Source organism: Ailuropoda melanoleuca, chromosome 3 (genome assembly GCF_002007445.2).
Source record: "Ailuropoda melanoleuca isolate Jingjing chromosome 3, ASM200744v2, whole genome shotgun sequence".
In the NCBI taxonomy this organism is placed as follows: Eukaryota; Metazoa; Chordata; class Mammalia; order Carnivora; family Ursidae; genus Ailuropoda; species Ailuropoda melanoleuca.
In genome coordinates this window covers 13152982-13177180 of record NC_048220.1, presented here as the reverse complement: position 1 = coordinate 13177180, position 24199 = coordinate 13152982, and the positions used below count along the sequence as shown (strand labels likewise).

The following is a 24199-nucleotide window of genomic DNA, read 5'->3' as shown; positions in this document are numbered from 1 at the left end:
CTAGAGCTACCACGGGATTTTTCCAGACACTTGCACCCTGAACAAAGCCCTGGGGCACCTGGAGGCTATACCTGGTCTTTAGTGTTCTCACATCTAGTGAAGCTTAGTTCCCTGCATATGACATGGTTGAGAGAGACTGTTGGGTGAGTCGAGAGGTGTTATCATCTGGGAAACAAGAAAACATGGGATGGACAGAAGAAAAGAATGAACCAGAGAGAAAAAGAGAGGAAGACCCAGGAGAAATGGAAAAAGCTATTTTCAGGAGAAAAAAAATTATTACTATTTTTTAGTAAAAGTGTTTAATCCTATCATCCTATGACAACAGTCAGATTTGTGACAATAGACCAGGCACATTGTACTTATCTCTGCATGGCTTTACCCCAAGTGGAATCATACTGCCAAATGTGATGATTTTCTCGAGTGAGACTTTAATTAACATCATAGTATCAGCCCAGGCTTGCTACTGTTTGATCCAAGTCTGCAAGCCAGAAAAGAACAATGTAGGCAGATGGAGTGTGATTTCAGTTGAGCTCTCTCTGAGCCTAAGCAGAACAGACTTTTCTTACATCATGTTAACTCTGTGACTCGAGTCTTTGGAAAAGTTTCTTCATGCTCCCTAGACAGGCTGCGCTGGAACTGAGTAAAAACTCCATGGAGGTCAGAGGGCAACCAAGCTCTAGGGTAAGCTTCTATCTGCAAATGCTTTCAAACTTCCTGGTCCAACTCTTCTGAATAATGATCAGGATAAAACAGAAGACCCTCTGTTCATGTATCTGGCAGGCTCCCCATCAACAAGGAACCAACATCCCCACACGTAACCGAGTGAGAGCACTGGGACCCATTCGAACAGGGAAAAGAAGGACATTAAGATTCACATTAGAGCAAGGGCTGGACTTTTGTTTTGTTTTTGTTTTAGATTATGGGTCCTATTCCAGTCAGATTCATGCACAATTCAAGTGGAATAATACTCCCTCTATAGCCGTTTTTCTCCCTGTATTAACCTAACTTTGTATTTTAAAATTCAAGAGGCACATCGTCTAACTCAGCCTACGAGTAAAGCAGCAAGAATGGGAACAAACACTCATCATTCTGTTACTCATGAATGGAGCTGATAAAATCGAAGTCTCTAGATGATGGAATTAGATCATACTTACCAGGAGGGAGATCTGTCCTTCCTTAACGATGTTCAAGATGCTTTTCACTTTTTTCAGATACTCACTCCTTTCTTCCGGGCCTTGGGGGCTGGTCCAGGTCACGCCCCCGACCTGCTCCTCTAGTTTGGGGTCTGTGGCCGAGGACTGCGGATGGAAGGCCCTGAGCTGGCAGTCCGGCATTGCCTTCTCGCGTTTTCGACCTGGAGGCTCATTAAAGGTCTTGTTGAGGAAGTCCTTAGTCTGGTTCTCGGGCTCATATGCAGAGCCACACTTCACCAGAGGCGGTGAGCTCTCAGACTCTTCAGCCGAGAGCTTCTGCTGCTCCCGGACGACAGAGGACGCTTTTCTCAGGTGAGGGCTTTTCACAGGCGAAAGAACGCAGAAAGGTGTCATGGCGGCTGGCGAGTTCTCAGCGCTTCCCGGAGAGCAGGCTTTGCCAGAAAGGCCATTGATGGTGGTGCACAAACCCAGGATTCTCTTCTCTGGAGTCACCTTGGTGAAAGAGGCAAGCTGTTGACTGGATTTAATGTAAGGCACGTCGAGAATCTCATCCATGTCAAGGTCATAATGCTCCAGCTCCCCCAGCAGCGTGCTGGGCTCGGTGCTCTTACTTTGGGGACCACCGTCTCCATCTCCAGGGCTGAGCTCCTCGGGTTGGGGGCCCGGGTCGGAATCACTCCCTTTCTGGTACTCCACCTTCTGGTTCTTCTGGTCATCACTTTCATTGTTCTCCAGAGTCTCTGGCTGATGTTTCAGCGGGGAAACTCGCTTCACGGGGCGGAATTTACCGTACACATCCGCGATTCCTGTGGGCTTTTGTGTGTTCGTAATGAGAGCTGACACACTGCAATTCCAGCTCGAGCTAGAAACTGTTCAGAAATAAATACAAGAGGAGAGTATTACATTGAAACGCCCAAGGTATCTTGGCCACGCAGGCAGGAGCAGTCCACTCATGTTATGTTCAAAGAAAGCCCTCGTCTAAGGGGACGACTTAGAGAGAACGTTATCATAAACCGAACAGTTCATATTTACCGCTGGAAAACAGTGAGCGATAAAAGTTAGGCCTATTGGCTCAAAATTAATGAAAATAGTAATCATGGGAAAAGCAGACAGCTCAAACAAACAAACAAATCCAGACAGATTTTTAGGTTCATTCCCTGAATGGCTATACTTTTTTTTTTTAATGTTTTTTTTTATTATATTATGTTAGTCACCATACAGTTCATCCCTGGTTTCTGATGTATGGATGGCTATACTTCTTTGCAAGGATTAGGATACTTGTCACCACTTTGAAAAACAGAAATGGGAGGTCGGATCCTCTGTTAAATGAACTTCCAAAGTGGTTTGAGGAGAAAAGGGATGTACACACACACACACACACACACACACACACACACACGTCCACATGCATACATTCTTATATGTATATCCCTAAAGCTTGAGAAGTCCTACACAAGGAAGGGGTAAATTACTTAATATTGGGCAAACTGAAACTGTGACCCATTGGGTGATTCTCTACCCCAGATGGGTATCCCAGTGAACCGTCATTCAGGGGCATTTCCCGGTGCTCTCTGGCATATGACACAGCACACAGTGGAACGTGCTGTAAGATTCAAGGCTGCCCTCCAATGTTGGCAAAGCTGGGAACAACGAGGAGGAAAAGGAACTGCAAAGGAAGAGCGAGATGCACACATTAGTGTGTTTTTTCCCTTCTTTCTTCTCATTTCTCTGCAAAGTTTAGATAAAGATTGTCTGGTTTGCCTTTGAGTGAGCGTCTGGTAGAGACGGAGTTTACAGTGAAACAGCAATGCATCTGGAGGTTAAAGATAAGAACACCAGCTTCCCGGTTAGCCTCCTGGAAGGCAATGGAAGGCAACCCTGTGCCTGCTTCTGGCGCAGGATGACAGAACAACAGTCCCCTCCCTCACAGTGATCCTGCTTCCTCTCTGGGACACTCCTCTGACTAGACAGATGACCCGGCAGCCTTGGAAACTTGGAGGCCGCTGATTTATGGAATCCTCCCCTTCCACTTACATTTACACCAGCCCCCGTCAAAGGGGGGAGGTTTCAGGACATGCCCTCCTCTTCTGGAACAACAACAGGTAGGTAGTATTTAATCCAAAAGCATGTGCTTGTGTCCCTTCTTTACTACTGCACAAGACCAAAGAATAAAAGAGATGGGGTGTATTCAGGTCTGTAACTTCTAGGACAGTCCCTGGCTACCACTACTTCCAGGGGTGAAAGTGGCGTACAAGTTATTAAAAGTTCCCCAAATTTAGATCACTGGTCAATCTCGTTCCTATTGGGATGTCTTCTAAAAGGATTCAGAGAAGTTCTGGAAGCAAGCTAAGGAGGTGAGAGTAACTATTCTGAGCCTGAATGCTATGTAACTGCTGGTGGCTGGGGTCTTTCCCCCAAAACAGGCCACAATTTGGCATGGGTTTTTTTTTCAGAAGATCTGCACTAAATGGTCTAGCTCTGAGACCTTTAAAATCTACGAAGAGTATACTACGAGCTATGGAGGGAGGCCTGGATTCTGTCCAGTAAAGAACAGGTATTAACAAGGAATGTTCCAGAAGGGAAGGAAGGTATCTAGATGCTTTTAAGCGGCTGCTTCTCTTCCCTTTCATTGGCTCTGGTTCTAAGCTGTACACAGTACTTGGCACAGAGGGGACAATTAACAAATGCTAGTATTTGAATTTGAATCTCACTTTGTGCAACACATTAAATCTCCTTGTAAATGCCCAAAGCGCATCCTTCTGAGGGATTTACGGCTTAATATCACAGGGGACAAAAGTCCTGTTAATAAACTCAGAGGAGTGATAATCACCAATAAGAGCTGGGTTTTCTAAAGTTATTTATGAAATGTAAATATGCAAAGGCAAAGACTAATTCCAGTTGGTCCGTTATAAATTTAAAAGGTTTCCTATCCTTTATAGGTCCATTTTCCCTTAAAAATGTGAAGCTATGAAAAATTGTCTGCCAGAAATTTCTGCCAAGCTTTCCTCCCTTCCTTTCAAGGGAGGTTACTTATTTAAAACAGCAGAGAGATAGTGGACGTAAAGTTTATAACGCGTAAATATGCCTTTAATTTTATCCATCCATTTTTCTGAAAAGCTTAAAATACAGTGGCTAACATGTGTGTGTATATATGTGTGTATATATATATATTCCTTGACATTTCAGGGATACTAGTGATTATTAGGTATGGTATTTGCTAATATTTTGCCAGTTACCTTGATTCCTTTGGAACTTCTTAAAAATGTGCATCTCAGGATAAAATAAAAAATTTTAACGTCACATAACTTAGTGGACCAATACAACGAGTGCATTGTACCAATATATTTATGTATTGTATAAGGTCGTGGGTTCAAAGGGCTACTCTTTTATGTTGGCTTTATTTACATGTGAAATTTTTTCCAAGTGATACAGGGAAATGGATACCATATGTTTCCCAGCTGTTTTGTACTGACAGGAGCCATTAAGAACGCTCTATGGAAATGAATTCTGTCTGAGTCTTATGAAAACACTTCTTTCCACAGAAGGGTCTAGAAACTGAAGAGGGGGCATCAACATTAGCCTTGTTGTCCCTCCTCTTCTTCAAACCTCTGACTCTCTTTTAGGCTCAGAGTGAAATCTATGTTTTCTAGTCTGTGTCTTGTTGACCAGGGGGAAAAAAATCCCAGTTATGTGAAATTGATTGTTGAAGAGTCTCACGAGAATGTTCCAATTTACTCCTACATCTACTCATCTGAGGAGGAAGGGCAATTTTATGCTACACATAAGACAAAACTTTAGACTATTTCTCCTAAGCTGGGAAAATGAGCACTTTAAGCACAACATAAGAAAAAGGCCTACTAATGGTTGACAAGATTTTAACTTCCAATTCTATAGATCTACCCCAAATTTCATTTATACTGTTGTTCTACCCCAATACTGTCATCAATTTCTAATAACACATGAAAACAAAGTTCAGACTATGGTTACTAGAGAGATTTCAAGGTTCAATTTGTTTTCTGGAAATCATGAATAAAAGCCTCATATGTTAAGCTTTAAATCCCTGAAAATTTTATCTATTGTCTTATTAGATCTTTACAAGCTCTATGAGAACAGGGTCTGTGTCGAATTTATCTCTCTATCCCTCAAAGCACTCAGCAAATTGCTTTACATAAATAGGTTCTTAATGGCTTTTTGGTTGAATGGATTCATTTTTAACATCTTGCGAAAGTAAACGTGTCTAGTATACCTTAAACCTGTCTACCTGATTATGTCACAAATTTTCTGAATGGTCATGAAGTAAATGCAAGTGTTCTTGAGGCCATTTATAGGCCACGGTGATCTCTTCCAATCTAACTGGCATTGGGAGTGTCTCTGAGCTCCAGCAAAGTGGTCTCCAGTGGCCCGCTGACCATCCATACTTTGCTGTATATTCAACAAACGTTTACTGTGAGCCTGGGATGGGTGCATATTTGCACAGGCAGCATGCTCCAATGCAGGGGTCTTACCCCTCTCCTCCCTTCCTTGCTCCCTCCCTTTCTCCTACTCATCCAGCACACATGCTCTACTCTCTTTTCTTCGTAAACTTGGCCTGGGTCACACGACCGCTCATGCAGTCTCCCAAGCAGACCCTCTGTGGAGCATCACTGGCCCGTCTCTTTCCTTGACTGGCGTCTCTCATCCTTCCAGGCACCAACTCCTGCTCTGGCCTGATCACAAATTTTTCTCAATTTTGGTCCCTGTTTTCCATCCTATTATACCGACTGGACCACACAGGAACCCTTGCACATCCTCTACAAAGTGGGTTTTCTATTTACAATACTGATGTGAAGTTTCTTTTGAAAACAGGTATGTTTCAAAGTAAGACATTTGAGGAAAATGTTAAACAAGTAATAGTACAAGTAGTTTACAGGGAGAGCAAAAATAACAGAAGGCGGCTTTGGATAGAATACATTTGTGGAAATAATTCTCAAATTACTAAGTTTGGAAAACTGGCTTTCAGGATAGTAACTAAATTCCTTAGCATAGGGTGTAGCAGTTTTTTGTTTTGTTTTGTTGTTGTTGTTGTTGTTTTTACAGGCGTACCACAGAGATATTTCAGGTTCAATTCCAGACTGCTATGATAAAAGGAATATGGCAATAAAGCATGTCAAATTAATTTTCTGGATAATTAGTGTGTATAAAATTATGTCCTCGCTATTAAGTGTGTAATTGCATTAGGTCCAAAAAACAATGTATACACCTTAACTAAAGATACTTAACTGCTGAAAAATGCTAACCATCATCTGACCGTTCAGCGAGTCATCATCTCTTGCCTGATGGAGGGTCTTGCCTTGATGTAGTTGGCTGCTGACCCATCCCGGTGGTGGGAGCTGGGCTGGCTGTGGCAATTTCTTAAAGTAACCCAACAATGACGTTTGCCACATCGATAGACTCAGTAACGATTTCTCTGTAGCATGTGATGCGGTTTGATAGCCTTTCCCCAACAGTTGAATTTCTTTCAAAATTGGACACAATCCCCTCAAACCCTGCTGCTCTTCGATCAACTAAGTGTATGTCATGTTCTAGATCCTTTGTCGTCATTTCAACAATCTTCCCAGGAGAAGATTCCATCTCAAGAAAACACTTTCTCTGCTCATCCGTAAGAAGCAATCTATCATCCATTCTAGTTTTATCACAAGATGGCAGCAATGCAATCACATCTCCAGGCTCTACTTTCAATTCTAGTTGTCTTGCTGTTTCTACCACATCAGCACTGCCTTCCTCCACTGAAATCTAGAACCCCTCAAAGTCATCTGTGAGCGTTGGAATCAACTTCTTCCAAACTCCTGTGAATGTTGGTATTTTTGACCTCTTCTCATGAATCATGGATGTGCTTCATGTTATCTAGAATGGTGAGTCCTTTCCAGAAGGTTTTCAATTTACCCTGTCCAGAGCCATCAGAGGAATCATCACCTATGGCAGCTACAGCCTTCCAAAATGTATTTCTTCAATCACAAGACTTGAAAGTCAAAATGATTCCTTGATCCATGGCCTACAGAATGAATGTTGTGTTAGCAGGCATGAAAACAACATTCGTGTCACTGCCCATCTCTATCAGAGCTCTTGGGTGACCACGGACATAGTCAATAAGCAGGGATATTTTGAAAGAAATCTTTTCTTTTCTTTTCTTTTCTTTTCTTTTCTTTTCTTTTCTTTTTTCTGTGTGTTAGGTCTCAACAGTGGGCTTAAAATATTCAGTAAACCATGTTATAGACAGATGTGCTGTCATGCACATTTGCAGAGCACAGGCAGAGTAAATTTAGCATAATTCTCAAGGGCCCTGGGATCTTCAGAATGGCAAATGAGCACTGGCTTCAACTGAAATTTTCCAGCTACATTCGACCCTAACAGGAGAGTCACCTGTCCATTGAAGCCAGGACCTGACTTCTCTTCTCTAGCTATGAAAGTCCTAGACGGCATCTTTTTCTGACCAAGGGGTGTTTCATCTACATTGAAAATCTGTTGTTCGGTGGTGCCATCTTCATGAATGATCTCACCTAGATCTTCTGGATAACTCGCTGCAGTTTCTGTATCAGCATAAACTACTTCCCCCTTGTACTTTCCTGTTACAAAAACAGCTTCTTTCCTTAAATTTCCTGAACCAACATATGCTAGCTTCCAACTTGTCTTCTGCAACTTCCTCACCTCTCTCGGCTTTCACAGAATTGTAGAGTTAGAGCTTGCTCTCCAAGAGGCTTTGGCTTAAGGCAATGTTGTGGCTGCTCTGATCTTCTAATGGGACTACTAAACTAAAACTCTCTCCGTATCAGCAATCAGGCTGTTTTGCTTTCTTATCATTCATGTGTTCACTGGAGCAGCACTTTTAATTTCCTTCAAGAATTTTTACTTTGCCTTCACAACCTGATCGTTGGGTGCAAGAGGCCTAGCTTTCAGCCTGTCCTGGCTTTTGGTCATGTCTTTCTCACTAAGCTTAATAATTTCTAGCTTTTGATTTGAAGTAGAGACATGTAACTCTTCCGTTCAAATGAACACTGAGAGGTCCTTGTAGGATTATCGCCTGGCCTAATTTCAATATTGGTGTGTCTCAGGGAACAGGGAGGCCCGAGGAGAGGGAGAGAGATGGGAAGATGGCTGGTTGGTGGAGTAGTCAGAACACACACAGCCTTTCCCGATTAAGTTTGCCATCTGATTTGGGCGTGGCTCACGGGGCTCCAAAACAATTAACAAGTAACAGCAAAGATCACAGATTGATCAGCCTAACAAATATAGTAAGAATGAAAAAAATGGAAAAATTGTGAGAATAACCCAAATGTGGCAGAGACAATGAAGTGAGCAAATGCTCTTGGAAAAATGGCGCAGACTTATTTGACACAGCATTGCTACAAACCTTCAATTTATTAAAAAAAAAAAAAAGGAAAGATAAAAAGCAATATTTGAAAAGCACAAGAAATATGAAGCACAATAAAAAGGAGGTATGCTTGTATTTATTTTCTAATTTATCTTCTCATCGAAGCACTAATTTCCCCCTGCACCCCCTGCTGAACTCCCGATTTCTGGAACACACCCATGTTCTTCCTTCAGTGCTCCTGCCTTTGGGCAAGATTCCCCTCTTCCGACAATGCCCTGACTGCTTTCTCTGCCTGAGATAAGGCTCATCTGATGAGATTGACCTCAGGGGTTGCCTCCGTGGTGCACTTCGCCCCGCTCTCCCAGGAAACGGTTGCTCCCTGCTTCTCGGCACCCTGAGACAGACTTGCCCGTACCTAGAGTTGGATATATACGAAGCTCTTTTGAAACTCTTCACACATGCATCTGTCTCACCGTCTGTCTTGAGAGTTCCTCTAAGGCAAAGATTGCTCATGAACCTCCTTGTGTTTATAATCAGCCATCTGTCGAGCAGAGCATCTCACAGATACGGGGTCCCTGTGACTTATCTTTTAATAAATGAATGAATGAAGGGGGCGGAGGGAAGGAAGAAAGGAATATGTTAGACTACAGATGCAAAGCACAGTCCATAAACATGAGTCGTCTTGTAACAATGAGTCACCCTTGCTGCATTTTGGGCACACCATGTTGAATATTTCAATGGCAGGGTTAGCAACGTATTGAAGATAGTCAGACATCTCGAAGATGTGCTGCATATGGAAATATTTTTATATATTTCCTACAATAAGTTCCAGGCCTTGATTTCTTCATGTGTAAAATAAAAGGGTTAGACTATATGATTGCTAAGACCTGCTCCATCTCTAAATTTCTATGACTATATGGAATGTCTACAAATAACAGGGCTCTCTCTTCTAAGTGACTCACTATGAAACACTATAATTCTTCTGGATCCGTGTCTTTCAACAGATCCTTACAAATTTATAATTATGAGGCTAAGCTGATTGCTGACACAGAACAACTCATTGGCTCTTGGGACTGATAAATTAGTATTTTCTTAGGAAGATAATGTACAGTTTGCTATTCCATCGGTGGATCCAATTTTCGAGAACGAACGTCAGTGCTGGCTGGTCCCCAGACGCCTATTTATTTTACTTCTAAATATGGAGATATGTGTTCGTATTAGAAAATTAGCTTTAGACATCAAGAAAGAAAAGGGTATGTCTCTAGGATAAAATAGTGTTTCCCTACTATTCACTGTAAAAGTTAAATGAATTCTGTTTTCCATGAGAAACAAAATGGTCAGTTTTACTTGCAATTGACTAAAAATGTACGTAACTACATACTCCACATCTATAGCTACTGGAAGTCTAGGTGCCTTCAAGGACATACGTGTGAAGTTCTCCAACATTCCATTTCCTTCTATTTTTACTCTTCAGGGAGGGACATTATGAAAGATTGGGAGTGTCAGTGTTAGTCATGAGTTTCCTTAAGCCACCATAAGCTTAACTCTGCAGTGCAGAGTTAATGCAATACCCCAGGCTCTGGAGGGAATGGTGACAGGTGACTTTACCATCTCATGACGATAGGAAAAAAGGTCTGGAGTCTGAGGGTGAATGACCTAGTGGGTGCTCTTCTGCACCGTCCTTGGAGACTAGACTGTAACGTGATTCAAAACAAGAGTTGAGTTAACTCTGGATTTGGAGAATTGTGTGGGGCCATTATGTTGGGAAGAACCCAGGTGAGGAATGCCTGTTTCTGGGTTGTTCCCACGGAATTGCTTGTTCATCTCTTTCACTGATGCCACAGACCCTTTATTGAGGGTATTGTGAGTCTGAAGGGGGAAAACAGAGCACATTCTCATTATAAAAATGACAACCAATGATTTATTCACATTAAGACATTAAATACTATTGGGAAAGATTCACTGCTTTGCTTCTCAAGTTCTGACTTTAAGTGGCTGTTAGTATCAAGGAGCGGTTGAAAGTGTCAGATTCACGTTTCATTACTTCCAGCTCTGCCCAGAGTTGTCCAGACTTGCTCATATAACTTTTGTGCCCCATCTGTACCCATTTCTTTGTTCTGTGGAAACTCCCAGAAATCCTCAAGCCCTTACTATGCCAGACAGAAAAGATACTTCACCGAAGAGGCACATTCTATCATGCAATCAGACTCAATATTTTGACAACTTTAAACCTTTGAGCTTCGAAAGCATGGTTTACTAGAAGAGCAGTTGGTGGGTCTGAAGACAGTCCATGGTTTCAGAGTCATTCTGTCATCTAACAAGTATGCTGACCTTCACGTTGCCATTAGCCAAACCTCTTGAGTGCATTAAGTCTTGTATTCACTCCAGGCCCATGTTCCAGGCTCCTTCCTTTCTTTCTCTCCCTCCCTGTGCTGAATTGCAGAGAGAGAGACAGAACAGGGGACAGTGAAGAGGCTCATCGAGCAGAGAAGCACTGAAGCAGGGGGCAGCTTGCTCTGGGTGGTATCTGGAAAAGTGTTAGGAGGCTCGGTGCGCTTTCTGCAAAGTGCAGACACACACTTACCAGTTTTAACTGAAGGTGGCGATGTTTTACAGTGTTGATCAACGGCCAAAGGACAAAGAACACCAAGTTACTGCTCTTCCTTAAGGGAGACAAGGGGAGGCAGATGGAGGATGGAGGGGGGATCCCTCCTCACTACCTTCTACTCCGCATCTCTCTCTATTCTCCATCTCCAACTGCTGCCTCCCCCAATGCCTGATGATTTGATCTGAATATGGAGCTAGGTATTTCCATTAGCAATAGAGCTGTAGATCCAAGAAAAAGAAAGAGAAGGGGAGTATGTCTTCCGGGTATAAGAAGAGTATTCCCTCCTATCTTCTGGCTAAAAATGCAATGAATTCTATTTTCCAAGAGAAGCAAAGTGGTAAGTCTGTGAAACATGGTCTCGTTTTTGAGAGGAACACACTTTAAGGTCTGGAGGGAGGAGAAAGGGGAGCGAGGTCTAGAGTTGGCCTGTAGCTCACTCTTCCTCTTGACAGCCCTCCTGGGGTCTGTTCACAAGAGCTCCCACCTGGACCACAGTTTTTAGTTACAAGGCCTCTGAGAGAAAGAGCAGGTATAGCTGAGCAAAAGCAAAGTGCAGACGGAGGCCTTTCCAGGGATAAATGAATGGCACAGTTACTTTCTTCTGTCTTCTGGTGCACTTCAGTATACACAAGCACTACTATAAACAGGGGAAGAAAAAAAAAACCTTTGCGTATTTTACAAATTTCTCAAAATGATATTTTTTAATTGGCGTGTTCCTGAAATTTCCTCCAGCTAACATTTTTAAAAATTATGTTATGTTAGTCACCATACAGGACATCATTAGTTTTTGATGTAGTGGTCCACGATTCATTGTTTGGTATAACATTTTAAAATTGCTAATACCATATATTTGTGTAAAGCTTTCTAAGTTTCTGAGTACAAGGCCAAGGGTACAGTTTTGTTAGAGGTTGGTGCAACAACTCTGCAGGATGGATGAGGAGTTCTTCCATATTCTCACTTGAAATAAATGAGAACTCCGGGAATTTTAAGGGTTATGTCACAAATCACAGAGCGTGCTGACTTTTCCACCAAGACCAAGGTTCCCTGACTCCAGTTTTCTTTCTGTAACAGGACGTAAATGCCTTATCACAACTATAATTATTCCTTTTTTTTTTTTAAGATTTTATTTATTTATTTGACAGAGATAGGNACTCCAGTTTTCTTTCTGTAACAGGACGTAAATGCCTTATCACAACTATAATTATTCCTTTTTTTTTTTTTAAGATTTTATTTATTTATTTGACAGAGATAGGGACGGCCAGCGAGAGAGGGAACATAGGCAGGGGGAGTGGGAGAGGAAGAAGCAGGCTCCCAGCGGAGGAGCCTGATGTGGGGCTCAATCCCAGAACGCTGGGATCATGCCCTGAGCTGAAGGCAGACGCTTAAAGACTGAGCCACCCAGGTGCCCCTATAATTATTCCTTAAATATGCAATGCATATTTTCCTTTTTTTTAAAAGATTTTATTTATTTATTTGAGAGAGAGTGCGTGCAAGGATGAGTGGGGGGAGGGGGAGAGGGAGAAGCAGACCCTTCCTGAGCAAGGAGCCCAACGCAGGACTCCATCCCAGGACCCTGGGATCATGACCTGAGCAGGAGGCAGACACTTAACCGACTAAGCCACCCAGGTGCCCCCATATTTTCTCTATTTGGGTCACATGCAGGTAATGGAATCCCAGAAACCAGAGGTAAAACCTGGTTGTACTGATTTCAGATTCATGCGGACCTAAATTCCAAACCCTGCTTCCTGCCTAGGTTTTGGTAACCACTTACTAAGAAGCTTCTGGATGGGAGCAAAGTTAGGAAAATGGTTTTTCATAACAACTTTCCTTAGAAACAGCTGAGTGGAAGAATTTCCCTACTTTGCTTATCGTTAGTGGCATTAGCCTAAATTAGGGTCATCTTATCACCAGGAATTTGTTCTTTCAGCTGCCAGTTCTTTCAACTGGTGAAATGTGGCAATCTCGCATGTAAGCAAGAGATACGGGAATATAAGGAAGCTTGTTCAGAAGGGGGAACCTGACAGAATGCTAAAATACTCTTACAGCACCCATTCATTCAGCACATATTAGCACATGGTTCTGTACACACGGTTCTAGGGGTGCAGAGGTGAATGAAATACACATAATCCCTGTCCTAAGGAGAGGACCAGGCAGTAAAGCAAGCATACAGATAAATAAGAAATTACAAAATGCGAAATGCTTTTAAGGGAACGCATGGGGTACTAGAAGAGAGAGCAGCTGAGAAGCCTCATTGTGGAGGTGACATTAAAGCTAAGACCAGGGCAATGAGAAGCCAACTATGTGAAGATCTGAGGGAAAGTACAAGAGATGAGATCATTTTTGTGGAGATCTGGGTAGAAGGACGCGCATTTTCGAATGCCTAAAGTGGGAAAGAATGTGGCAGGTTTTATAGCTCTTATGTCTACAGCAGAGTGAACCAGGGCGAAAGCCTTCAAAGATGAGGTTGGGGAAGGTTGTCGGGGGCCAAACTCATTTGGGGGTTTCCTGGCCACAACGAAGAACTTTTAACAGAAATGGGGTATCCTGGGGGGATTTCACAGAGAAGTGAAATGATCCACTTTGCATTTTAAAATACCTCCTTCTGCCCACTCTGTGGGAAACAGAGGGTGGGCAAGGGTTGGTGGTGAAGAAATGGATTAGACTAGTTCATCCCGTTAACCCAGATGAAACATAAAGGTGGCCTGTCCTAGCTGGTAGCTGAGGAGATGGAGAGAAGGGGACAGACGGGCACATACTTTGAGCACAGATGACTCAGGACCTGGTGACAGGCTGATGGGGAGTGTGAGGGAGAGGGAGAATTCCAGCTGTGGTCACTGAGTGTATGTATCAGTAAAGTGAATGCCCCTGACTGAGGCGGTATCTGAGGACGAAAAAGTTGGGGAATGGGATTCAAGGATTCCTCTTTAGAATTCCATGAGATATCCAACATAGCCATGCAGCCGGCATGTAAGGAGGTGGCTAGAAGCCCAGGCAAGAAGCAGTAACATGTAAGTGACATTGTAGGCCATGACAGTGGATGAGCTCCCCACCCAGAGAGGCTTGGAGACTGAGAGGAGAGAGGGTCCTATTGAATACAGAAGCCCCACTTGGATATTTAAAGTCCAAGTAAAGAAGGAGAAGGACTCACAAAGGAGATAAGGAGATGTTAGACTGTTGGGAGAAAAATGAGGAGATAGGTGGTATCATGAAGCCAAGAGAGGAGAATGTTTCCAGAAAGGATCGGCCAATAGTCTCAAATGATGCATAGGGGCCAAGAGAGAGGAGAGTATCTGTGTCATCAGTTGTGGCAACGTGGAAGTCGTGGCCTTCCCTAGGGAGGTGGAGGTCATGTTGAAGATACTTCAAGTGACGGAGGGGGGAGGGCTGGAGATGGGGGTTCCCCCTAACTCTTTATAGCAGGTTGGCTGTACTTGGAAAGGCGTGGAGGGGGCGGGAAGAGGAAGGAACAGAGAACCAGGGTGGGAGTCACCAGAGGGGGTACGGTTTTTTGTTTTTTTTTTTAAGAGAGAGAGAGAGCACACATGCAGGGTTGGGAGGTTGTGGGGGAAGGAACAGAGGGAGAAGGAGAGAAAGAATCTTAAGCATGCTCCACACTCAGCATGGAGCCCTACGTGGGGTTCGAACTCACAACCCTAAGATCATGACCTGAGCCGAAATCAAGAGTCTGATGCTTAACGGACTGAGCCACCCAGGCACCCCGTTTATTTGCTTTTTAAGACAGGAGATGATTAGAGAGTGTTTGTTTGATGAGAGTAATGACCCCATAGAGAGAAAGATACCGATGGTACAGGTGAAAGAGGAAAGCTGAAGGATCGAGGTGTCACACCAAATGAAAAGCAGCAAACGATCGGCTGGCTCATACCTCAGGTATGATACAAAAGCCAAAGAAGGGAGGCTTTCTCTCCCCTTTTCACACATGCATTTGCCCATCCACCCCTCACATATACACAAGGCTCCAGCATCAGGCGCTGGGGATTCCATAATAAACAAGAGCTTGCACTTGGTCCACTAGAGAAAACTGATATTAAACAAACATCATATTGTCAATAATTTTTTGAAACACAGCTATTTAAAGAGGAGGAAACTATAGGGGGCTAGGAAATGAAAGAGTGAGTTGGGAGTGCGGCGCTAATATCATCTAGGCTCAAACTGTCCCAAATGGGAGCCACTAGACACCTGTGGCAATTAAGCAGTTAAAACGTGGCTGGTGGCCCACGTTCAAATAACAGTTTTGATGTATTGGGTTAAATTAAAGATATTAAATTAAAGATATTAAATTAATCTCATTGGTTTATAGTTTTAAAATGTGGTTCTTAGAAAAAATTTAAATTATGTCAGAGGCTTGCAATCTATTTCTATTGGAACATGGTGGTCTAGGGAGTTGGGTAAAGGGGCCCTGAGGAGGTGGAAGAAGGAAATGCCACGTGAAAAATGCAGCACACCGGAAGAAGTGAAGAAGGTTCCCTGATGTGGCAGGCAGACAGTGGGGGCGTGGAGGGGCATGAGAGGAAGCTTGCTGAACCAGGAGGAGATAACTCAGAGCCCCGAAGACCACAGGAGAGAGTTCCCCACTGTCTGTCTTGAGAACTGCCTTGAGGAACTACTGCTTGGTTTCGAGCGTAGAGTGACAGTCATCACGGACACTGGATGAGCGCCAGGGTGTCCTAGCTCAGTGCTCCTCAAACTTGAATATGCACCAGTCACTTGGAGAACTTGCTACAAAGTGCAGATTCTGATCCGGGGCTCTGAGGTCAGGTCTGAGAGTCTGCCTTCACAACAAGCTCCCAGGTGATGCTGATGGTGCTGGCTCTGGCCCTGGGCCACACTGTGAGGGGCCCCAGAAGGGGACTTTTGTGGACTTTTGTGGATGACTCCTGACTCATTCCAAGGATCCTTCAGCTATGAGGTTCTGAGATTGTTTCTATGACTTGAGTTTCTTTTATGACTTTTATTTTTTTTTAAGGGAAGAGTCAGGGCAAAGGAAGTATGTGGGCAAAGAGGGCTCATTTCTTAAAATATTATATTTATTTGCAGGGGGAGAGAGAGAGAGCATAAGCAGGGGGAGCTGCAGGTAGAGGGAGAGCAGGCACCCCGCTGAGCAGAGAGCCCGATGAGGGACTCGATCCCAAGACCCCGGAATCATGACCTGAGCCGAAGGCAGACCCTTAACTGACTGAGCCACCTGGGTGCCCCAAAGAGGGCTCATTTTAAATGGGAAGATGGAGAGCATTTAATTTTGGGAGACAAAAGAAAAAGGAGATGTTTCCAGCAAGAAGTGGGATGCTCTCAGAGATGTGATAAAGCTCCAGAACTCGTATCCCCACCCCCACACCCTTGGCACACACGGACGCTTCTGCCTTGGGCTGGGAAGTTGAGACAGGGAAACCACTCTCCCTTACGACAGGAATGAACTTTGGGGGGCGCCTGGGTGGCACAGCGGTTAAGCATCTGCCTTCGGCTCAGGGTGTGATCCCGGCGTTATGGGATCGAGCCCCACGTCAGGCTCCTCTGCTATGAGCCTGCTTCTTCCTCTCCCTATCCCCCTGCTTGTGTTCCCTCTCTCGCTGGCTGTCTCTATCTCTGTCAAATAAATAAATAAAATCTTTAAAAAAAAAAAAAGGAATGAACTTTGGAGGCCACACAAGGTACAAAGCACTTCGCTTCTGGATCACTTTTTCCTCCTCTGTTAGCTTCATGTCTTTCCCTCCCCCTCCCCATTATGCTTAACTCCCTGCTTCCAAATCTTCATCCTTCTTTCCTGCAGAGACTCTTGAAGTCACTTCTACTAGGATTTCTTTATCAATTTTGAGGGTGGGAAACATGTTTCTCAGAGTCCAATAAAAATAAACTAAATCAGGGAAGAGGAGACAGGGTCCCCTTCCCCTAAGATTCCTCTCCCTTTAATGTCTCATTTCTTTCTTAACTCCACAACGCTAATAACGTTTTAGAAAACCAGGGAGCTGTGGTGCTCGTAGCTCTGGCTGAGGAAAGATGTAAATGCGTAATGAAGAAGATGAGTAAAGAAATGCGTAAATGAAGAGATGAAGGGCCACGTGTGCGATGTATCGAAGCTCTGCTCCTTTGAACCCCTTTCCTTACGGGCAACACCACCAACGTTTTACTCTTAACTTTTCTATCGCCCCCCTGCTCCTGTCTTGCCCCACACGGACTTACACCCTTTCTCTTGGAAACATAAGCTAAGTGTTAATGGATTAAAGGCAGAGAGGGTCTCTCCCTCTGGACAGAGGGGGCAGGTGCACTTCCACAGGTCAGTTCTGGGCTTCCTTCGACAGATAGCCTCGCACATTCTATAGCAGCAGATAAAACGTTCCCTGCATGATGACTGTAACAGAAACAAAAACTAGGCCTTGGGGGAAAAAATTGTTAGAAAGAAATAGAGTCACGTTTTGTTTTGGCGGCAGGATCAGCTGTAGTTTTTGCTTTTCATTTTTTATAATGGGTTGTGATCACCTTGATAAGTATAATTTTGTTAAACAGAAATAAAAATAAGTGTTTCGCTTGGTAACGTTCTCATCTAGAGGTTTTGCTGTATGCACATTTTTACTGTGATTAGATAAACTGAGATTTTTGTCACAGGTGTTCGATTCTTTGCTGTCCCAGGTTGAAGCGTTCGTTTTTTAAATTGCGATCTTAAGAAATGTGTTTCCCTATTCTTTGGAGTCCATTTTGCAATATATCACATGAGATGGAGCCATTAGCAGGCGTTTCAAATTTAAACCGCCCCACCAACCTTCCTTTGCAAGCTTTTAGCATTAAACCTTCATAAAATCGAAAATAGGGGCTTTACATACTTAGCTTCATTGGCTATGTTACAGAAGGGTCAAGGGGATAAATTTCATGTCAATTTACTATTTTTGGTGCTGGCTGAAATCCTTGAAAATCTTAGAAAAACCACATATTTTCAGAGGTTCAGAGTTTGTCACAAAATCTGCACTCTGAGGGGCTAAAAATACACCAAATCTGCAATGTTTCTACATTCACAACCAAAATGCCTCTTACCAGATAGATATCAGATACGAAGTTTAAAAAAGAATGGCTTTCCTTCACTCCCTGTCACGAAAATTATCGTCCATACTATGTAGGTAGTAAAATTCTCCCAGACTCTCTTCTCAAGCACATCCCAGGGCCATTTATTAACTGTTATATAGCGGAGTTTTCTCTCCTCAGTGCATCCCTTTCTTGGAGCCAGAACTGTATTAATATTTATCTGCCTTCTTTCATGAGAAAATTATCCAATGAGCTTAGCAGATACATGTTTCCAAAGAATCACAAGACACTTAAAGCACCGTGAATTGAAACGAATGTGTATTTGAATGTCCAATTAATTAAAGAAAACTCAAAGTCAATGAAACTGAATATGTCTGATTGGAAGACCATATGTCGACATATTTTAGTCCTCATTTGGAGAAGACCGTAGAGCAGAGTTAACACTCCCTGCCTTGCGCTGGCCCCTTCTCCTACATGAGCAGCAGGGGTTAAGCAGAGAATATGTGCAAATGTTTCACAAATAACTTCCTTGGAGAGGTGCAAGTTTTTCACACATAACGTCCTTTCCATACTAGTAGCCACACGCGGCGCCTTGGACGACAATTGCTCAGTTGACTCAACTTCCCTGGGCTCTGGAGTCAGCACAGCTGGTTTTAAAGACTTGCCCGCTCCAGATCTCTGGGCCAGGGATTTAATCTCTAGGAGTCTTGGTTTCCTCATCAAGAAATTAGGCACCATCGTGGTCCTCGCTCAGAGAATCAGTCTGAGGACAGAGCAGCTGTTTATGGAGGACCGTGAGAACACCCAAGAAGTAACTCTGAAATCTCAAGCGCACCACGCAGCTCCAAAGAGTGGCCAAGTCTCTTCTCAAGGGTCCGATTTCTAGCTCTTCACCTCGCTCTCCCGCCTTCTTGTGGTCTCTGCAATACCTTCGCGCATCTTCTCAAAATTTTTCTCACAAAAGTGTGAAGCTTGGTCATAGTGTAGAGTAATGAGTAGAGAACAGTTTAAAATATTATTCCTGTCAGAGGAAGGTGCAGATTTCAATAGAGTCGAAGCCTTCAGCTAAAGGGGTGCCAGGGTGGCTCAGTCAGTTAAGCGTCTGCCTTGGGCTCAGGTTATGATCCCAGGGTCCTGGGATCGATCCTCGCATCGGGCTCCCTGCTCAGCTGGGAGCCTGTTTCTCCCTCTCCCTTGCCTGCCACTCCCCCTGTTTGTGCTCTTTCTCTCTCTCTCTTTCTCACTCTATGTCAAAAAATAAATAGAATCTTTAAAAATAAAATAAAGGAAGGGCACCTCTAGGGCACACTCATGTGCATGGGACAGCTAGTGGAAGGTAGTGGAATGCTGCCCCAGGCTTCTGACAACACTGCCATTTGCCTTTCTCGGACCTTAACATGGGGTGGCCCAGGGTCTGGGGTGAGCTCTGGGCTGGACGTCTCACAGAGCGGCTTCCAAGGCCACCAATAGGCTTGTATGACATTCCTGGTCCTCTCAGAACACTTGAGAAACAGGCAGAAAGGACAGGCATGAGCGTTGTCTCCGGAGTGCACTTAGGAAGGCAGGACAGGTAGGTGGGGAGTCCTGGAGGCTGACCTGTGGGGCTGGCGGGCTCTCCTCAGACCACGCAAGGAGCAACCTCGGGTTCAGTCCTGAGGGCTCCACTGGTCATCTGCAGTCATCCACGCGAGAGCAAGAAAGATGAGCAGGATAGACTTAGCACCATGGAGCGAAATTTTAACCCGGAGAAGAGAAGACCAAGAGTGACTGCCATCTTTAAACACTTAGTGGCACCTGTCCGGGCAGGGTTGCCCTTCTCCATGGATCCAAAGGAAGAACCAGGGACGAGGGATGGTAATTTGAGAGAGACTGACTTCGACTGAACGAAAAAATGACACTTTATGTATGGGTAGCCTCATGAGACGGTGAAAACTCTGTCGCTAGAGCCATGAAGTACGGGCAGGATAATAAGGATCCTCTTTGAAGATTTGGTGGACTTTGGACTAAGTTATTATTATTTTTTGCTTTGTAAAAAGCTTCTTATTTGTAAATAATTTTTTCATTTGTAAATAAATTTATAAAAGCGTTAAAATACACAATCAGCTCAAAGAACACCTGTATAAATTTTATCCTTATTCATCAATTTTCAGCATTTTACCCATTTGCTTTATTATTTATGCTCTCACATGCTCTCTCTCTCTCCAACTACATGATTTTTGGGCCCCTTCTTCTGCTGAGGCTTCTTTCCAAGTAATAAGATTTTAGAAAAATTGAAATCCTGCTGGTGATGTTTTTCACGGCACTTAGCATAAAACCCATGTCCGTATACAGAGTCTGACCTTGACCATCTCCCAGACCTCATCTTCATTTTGATCACCCTACTGCAGATTGGTTTTCTATTTCTTCCTCGTACATGCTAAGCTCATTCCTGTCTCAGGGCCTTTGCACTTGCTAGTTCCTCTGCCTTCAATGATCTTCGCTGGTTATCAACTGGCTGGGTCCTTCTAACACGCCCAGACCCCCACAAGTGCCCTCCTCCAACTCTTACAAGTTACTCTATCACATGGCTTCGAATGACCTCTTACCATTATGTGAAATGATCTGGTTTATTTATTGTTTGCTTGCCTTTTGTTCATCACTCCCTAGAACATAAACGTCATGAGAACGGGGGCCTTGTCTATGTCTTATTTGTTACCACATCCTGAGTGCCTATGACAGATAAATATTCAGTTATCTGCTGAATGAATGAATAAAAGAACAAATGGGCCCAAGAACATCTGATCAAGGGCTTGTTAATGCAAGGATGGATGGATGGTAGCATTTAACAACCTACACAAAATAGAAATTGCTTAACAAAACTTGAGAAAGAGAAAGAGCCTTTATCTGGTGCATATATTCTAAGTGACAGGAGTTTGGGGAAGTTTTTCCACAGGGTGCCCCATCCAAAAGAAGGTGTGGACTCTTCTGAGAGGTCAGTGCGCCTTCTGCTGCCATCTGTTTGAAAAGATTACCATGAAGATGGAAATTTGCAAGCCCTCCCCACGCAAGCTGCTCCCAGGGGGTTGACACGGGAAGACTGGAGGGGTGCAAAGGGTATTTCTACAGCTGGATGTCCTTGGAATGAATCAAGAATGCTCAATTCTTTCAGAAACTAGCTGTGAGAAATCTTTAGTATGTTGAGATTTCTTTTAAAGGAGCTCATAGATAATCTACAGTGATGTTATGGAGAGATGGATTTTTCTATGTGTTCTTTTTCTATGATCACTCTGGCTCTCTTAGAAAGTGGTTTGACAGCCTCCAAATGAGGCGGACATGTGATTCCTTTGGAAGCGTACATGTGATTCCATTAAGAGTCCTGAGTCTTGCCCACAGGCATCCATTTCCTGTCAGGTCTAATTATTGCCAATGACCTTGAGCAGTGGGTCTTTGCTCTGGGTGAAGTGGAAAGGCTTCTAAACTTGAAACTGGCCTCCTTCTCAACCAGAGAAGAAATGCCCAACACCACCTATTGTGCAAGTGGCAAGAAGTCACATGACCATAGAAAATGGGATGAACCAGTCCCAGGAAAAATTACTTTTACAAAGCTTTGTTTGATTCACTTACTTTGGTATAAGCAAGAATAGCTACTGAACAGAGAAGAGAAATTCACCAGTCAATGAGGGAAAATGCTGATTTTTAAAGTTTTAAAAGGCTAATATCCTAAAATTAAATGAATGCCTCGAAGTCAAGCTATCTGAGGGGAAGTATATGCAATGGGTAAGAGAACCCACTCCAGAGGAGGACTTGCTGGTGTGTGAATCCCAGCTCTGCAACTTAACTGCTGTGTGACTCTAGGCAAGATAGTTAACTTCTCTGCTCTGTGCCTCAGTTTGCCCACCTATAATATAAACATCCTAAGTACTCCGCTCTCGGAGATTTTAGAGTTCACTGAGTTAATGTGAGTGAGGGGCTTGCAACAGGACCTCCCACACTGAGCGCAATGCAAGTGACTGCTATTATTTCTCCTCTCTTACTCCCCACCTCTAGTTAAAGAAGAAAATCTGTATCTACAAAGTAACTTCGGGTACATCACCTAATTTTGATCCTAACAGTGCCTGGTGACATTGGCAGAACAAGCTTCTTCTTTATTTTGTAGACGATCAGTCTCGGGGTCTAGGTTGTATGGTTGATAATGGACTGAACCCTAACTTGAACCCAAGTCACTGCCCCCCCCAGTCAACAATCCAACTTGGAACCTGGGGATGCCTTCTCTCATCGCCCAAGCCTCCGTTAAACCTGATAGAAACCTGAGTGTGTTTGAAATTAAAAAAAAAAAACAAAAAACAAAAACCCAAAAACTGAAGGTGAATGAAAACTTTTATGGGAACTTAGAACTATCCTCTGTGTTTCCGACCCAAACACTGAAGCATTACTATTACTCACAAAAACACTGAGATAAACCTAGAAAGACTGATTATCTGCCCCATCTCATGTCAAAAGGGAACGAGCAGTCCAGGAGACAAGTAAATTAGCTCTGTGCTAGTCCTTTCAGTGAGAACGGCCTAGAATTCTAGTAGCTGTCCAGGTGAGGGCCATCTATGTATTCTGAAACATGATACACATAATGGGAGGATTGTCTTGAGCCTTCTATAGCCCACGGGTCTCAGAATTCGAGCCACTACCAGAGGAGGTCCAACTTCGGCACAATTAATGGCGATGCCTTACAGTAATACTTCGAAAAATAACAAACATCCTTTCATAGTTTAATGCCATTGATATCATCCCCTTTGACATCCTTTTTAATTCTCATTTTTGCCCATCATGGAGAGAAAAGGAGAGAGGCTTAATTTGATTTACAGAGGGAAAAACAACCCTGAAAGTCCCTTTTTTTTTTTTTTTTTTTGCCAGGGGTGGGGGCGTGTGCAAGGAGAAAAGGTCAACCAGCTGGTTTTCATCTATATGCCATAATTCTCTGTTTAGTTTACACTATTAAACTCCAAAGCTTTGCTTTAATCTTAACTGTTACAGTATGCCTTCTTGCAGATCCTATCATGTCGCATCCCTGATAGGGTTGCAGACTCTGGCAAAGCCCCATCCCCCAAGCTGGTCCCGGCCATATGGGCAGTGAATGCATCCAACATTTTTTCATTGGCGCCTGCATCATTATGTTTTGTCACCAATGGTTTCTCGGGTTTTCAGTAAATTGCTGCGTATACTGTGGTTTGGAGCTGTCGAGATGACGGCCTCCGTTTAGTTGTAGACAGCCGTGTCCTCATTAGGGCCTCCCTGTCCCCTTAGCCTTTGGAGGATGACCTGACATCTGTTGGCGGAGGGCATGTGTGTGTGTAGGGGGGAGGAAGGGAGGGGCCGTAAAAGAAAGACAGAAGGCAGGGGCAGGTAGCGGGAGGGGGAAACAGCTCCCTGGAGCCCTGCCCTCTCCAGGAGTCAGGGGCAGGGGAGGGCTGCGGAGACAGGCGTACCTGATCTGTCCTCGCTCTGTGAATCACATCTTCGGCACAGCTCCGGGATGGTCTTCAGCGACGTGACTGAGTACTGAATGGGAAGCCGGAGGACAAAGGGAAGAAAACACCACTTTAAAACGAGAGCATGACATTCACTCAAATTGGCCAGAAAAAGCAAAACCCCAGAAGTGACACTTGAGTACAACACGTATATATCCAGAAAATCTGTCTCATTTTATCCAAAATGGGCTGCTTGGGGATCTGGCGGCATCCCAAGCTCCACCTAGAAGCATCGAAGCGGATGCACATTAAGAGGGGCTGCACGGCCCCCCTTTCACACGCAAGGTGTGGCCAAGCTCACATTCTCTCTCCCGTTACTTCTGCTACTGGGGGAGGATGGAAGAATTTTCTGGCCTCGAGAGTTTCCAGCAGGTGTCCGGAATATCTGCATTTGGAGTCCGGGGCATGAAGAGCCAAGGGCACAAGCCCCCAGCTCCCGGCAGCACCTGGGGCTGCCAGGAGCCTTACCCGTGCCCAGGCTGGCTGGACCGCACGAGGGTCCCTCACGCTGCCACCTGCCAGAGACGTTACCAGCAGGCATCTGCGAGCTCCGTGGAAA

General features: G+C 44.0%; 1 protein-coding gene across 6 annotated transcripts in view; it reads right to left on the bottom strand.

Moving 5' to 3' along the window:
• SNCAIP (synuclein alpha interacting protein) overlaps nucleotides 1-24199 on the bottom strand; it is a 155759-nt gene that overhangs the window by 43419 nt on the left and 88141 nt on the right. For all 6 annotated transcript variants that reach the window (XM_034655915.1, XM_034655918.1, XM_034655920.1 and 3 more), the window contains exons 3-4: nucleotides 23599-23671; nucleotides 1155-2023 (exon numbers count right to left, since the gene is read on the bottom strand). In XM_034655915.1, the coding sequence (XP_034511806.1) occupies nucleotides 1155-2023; nucleotides 23599-23671 (942 nt within the window). The remainder of the gene's footprint in view (nucleotides 1-1154; nucleotides 2024-23598; nucleotides 23672-24199) is intronic.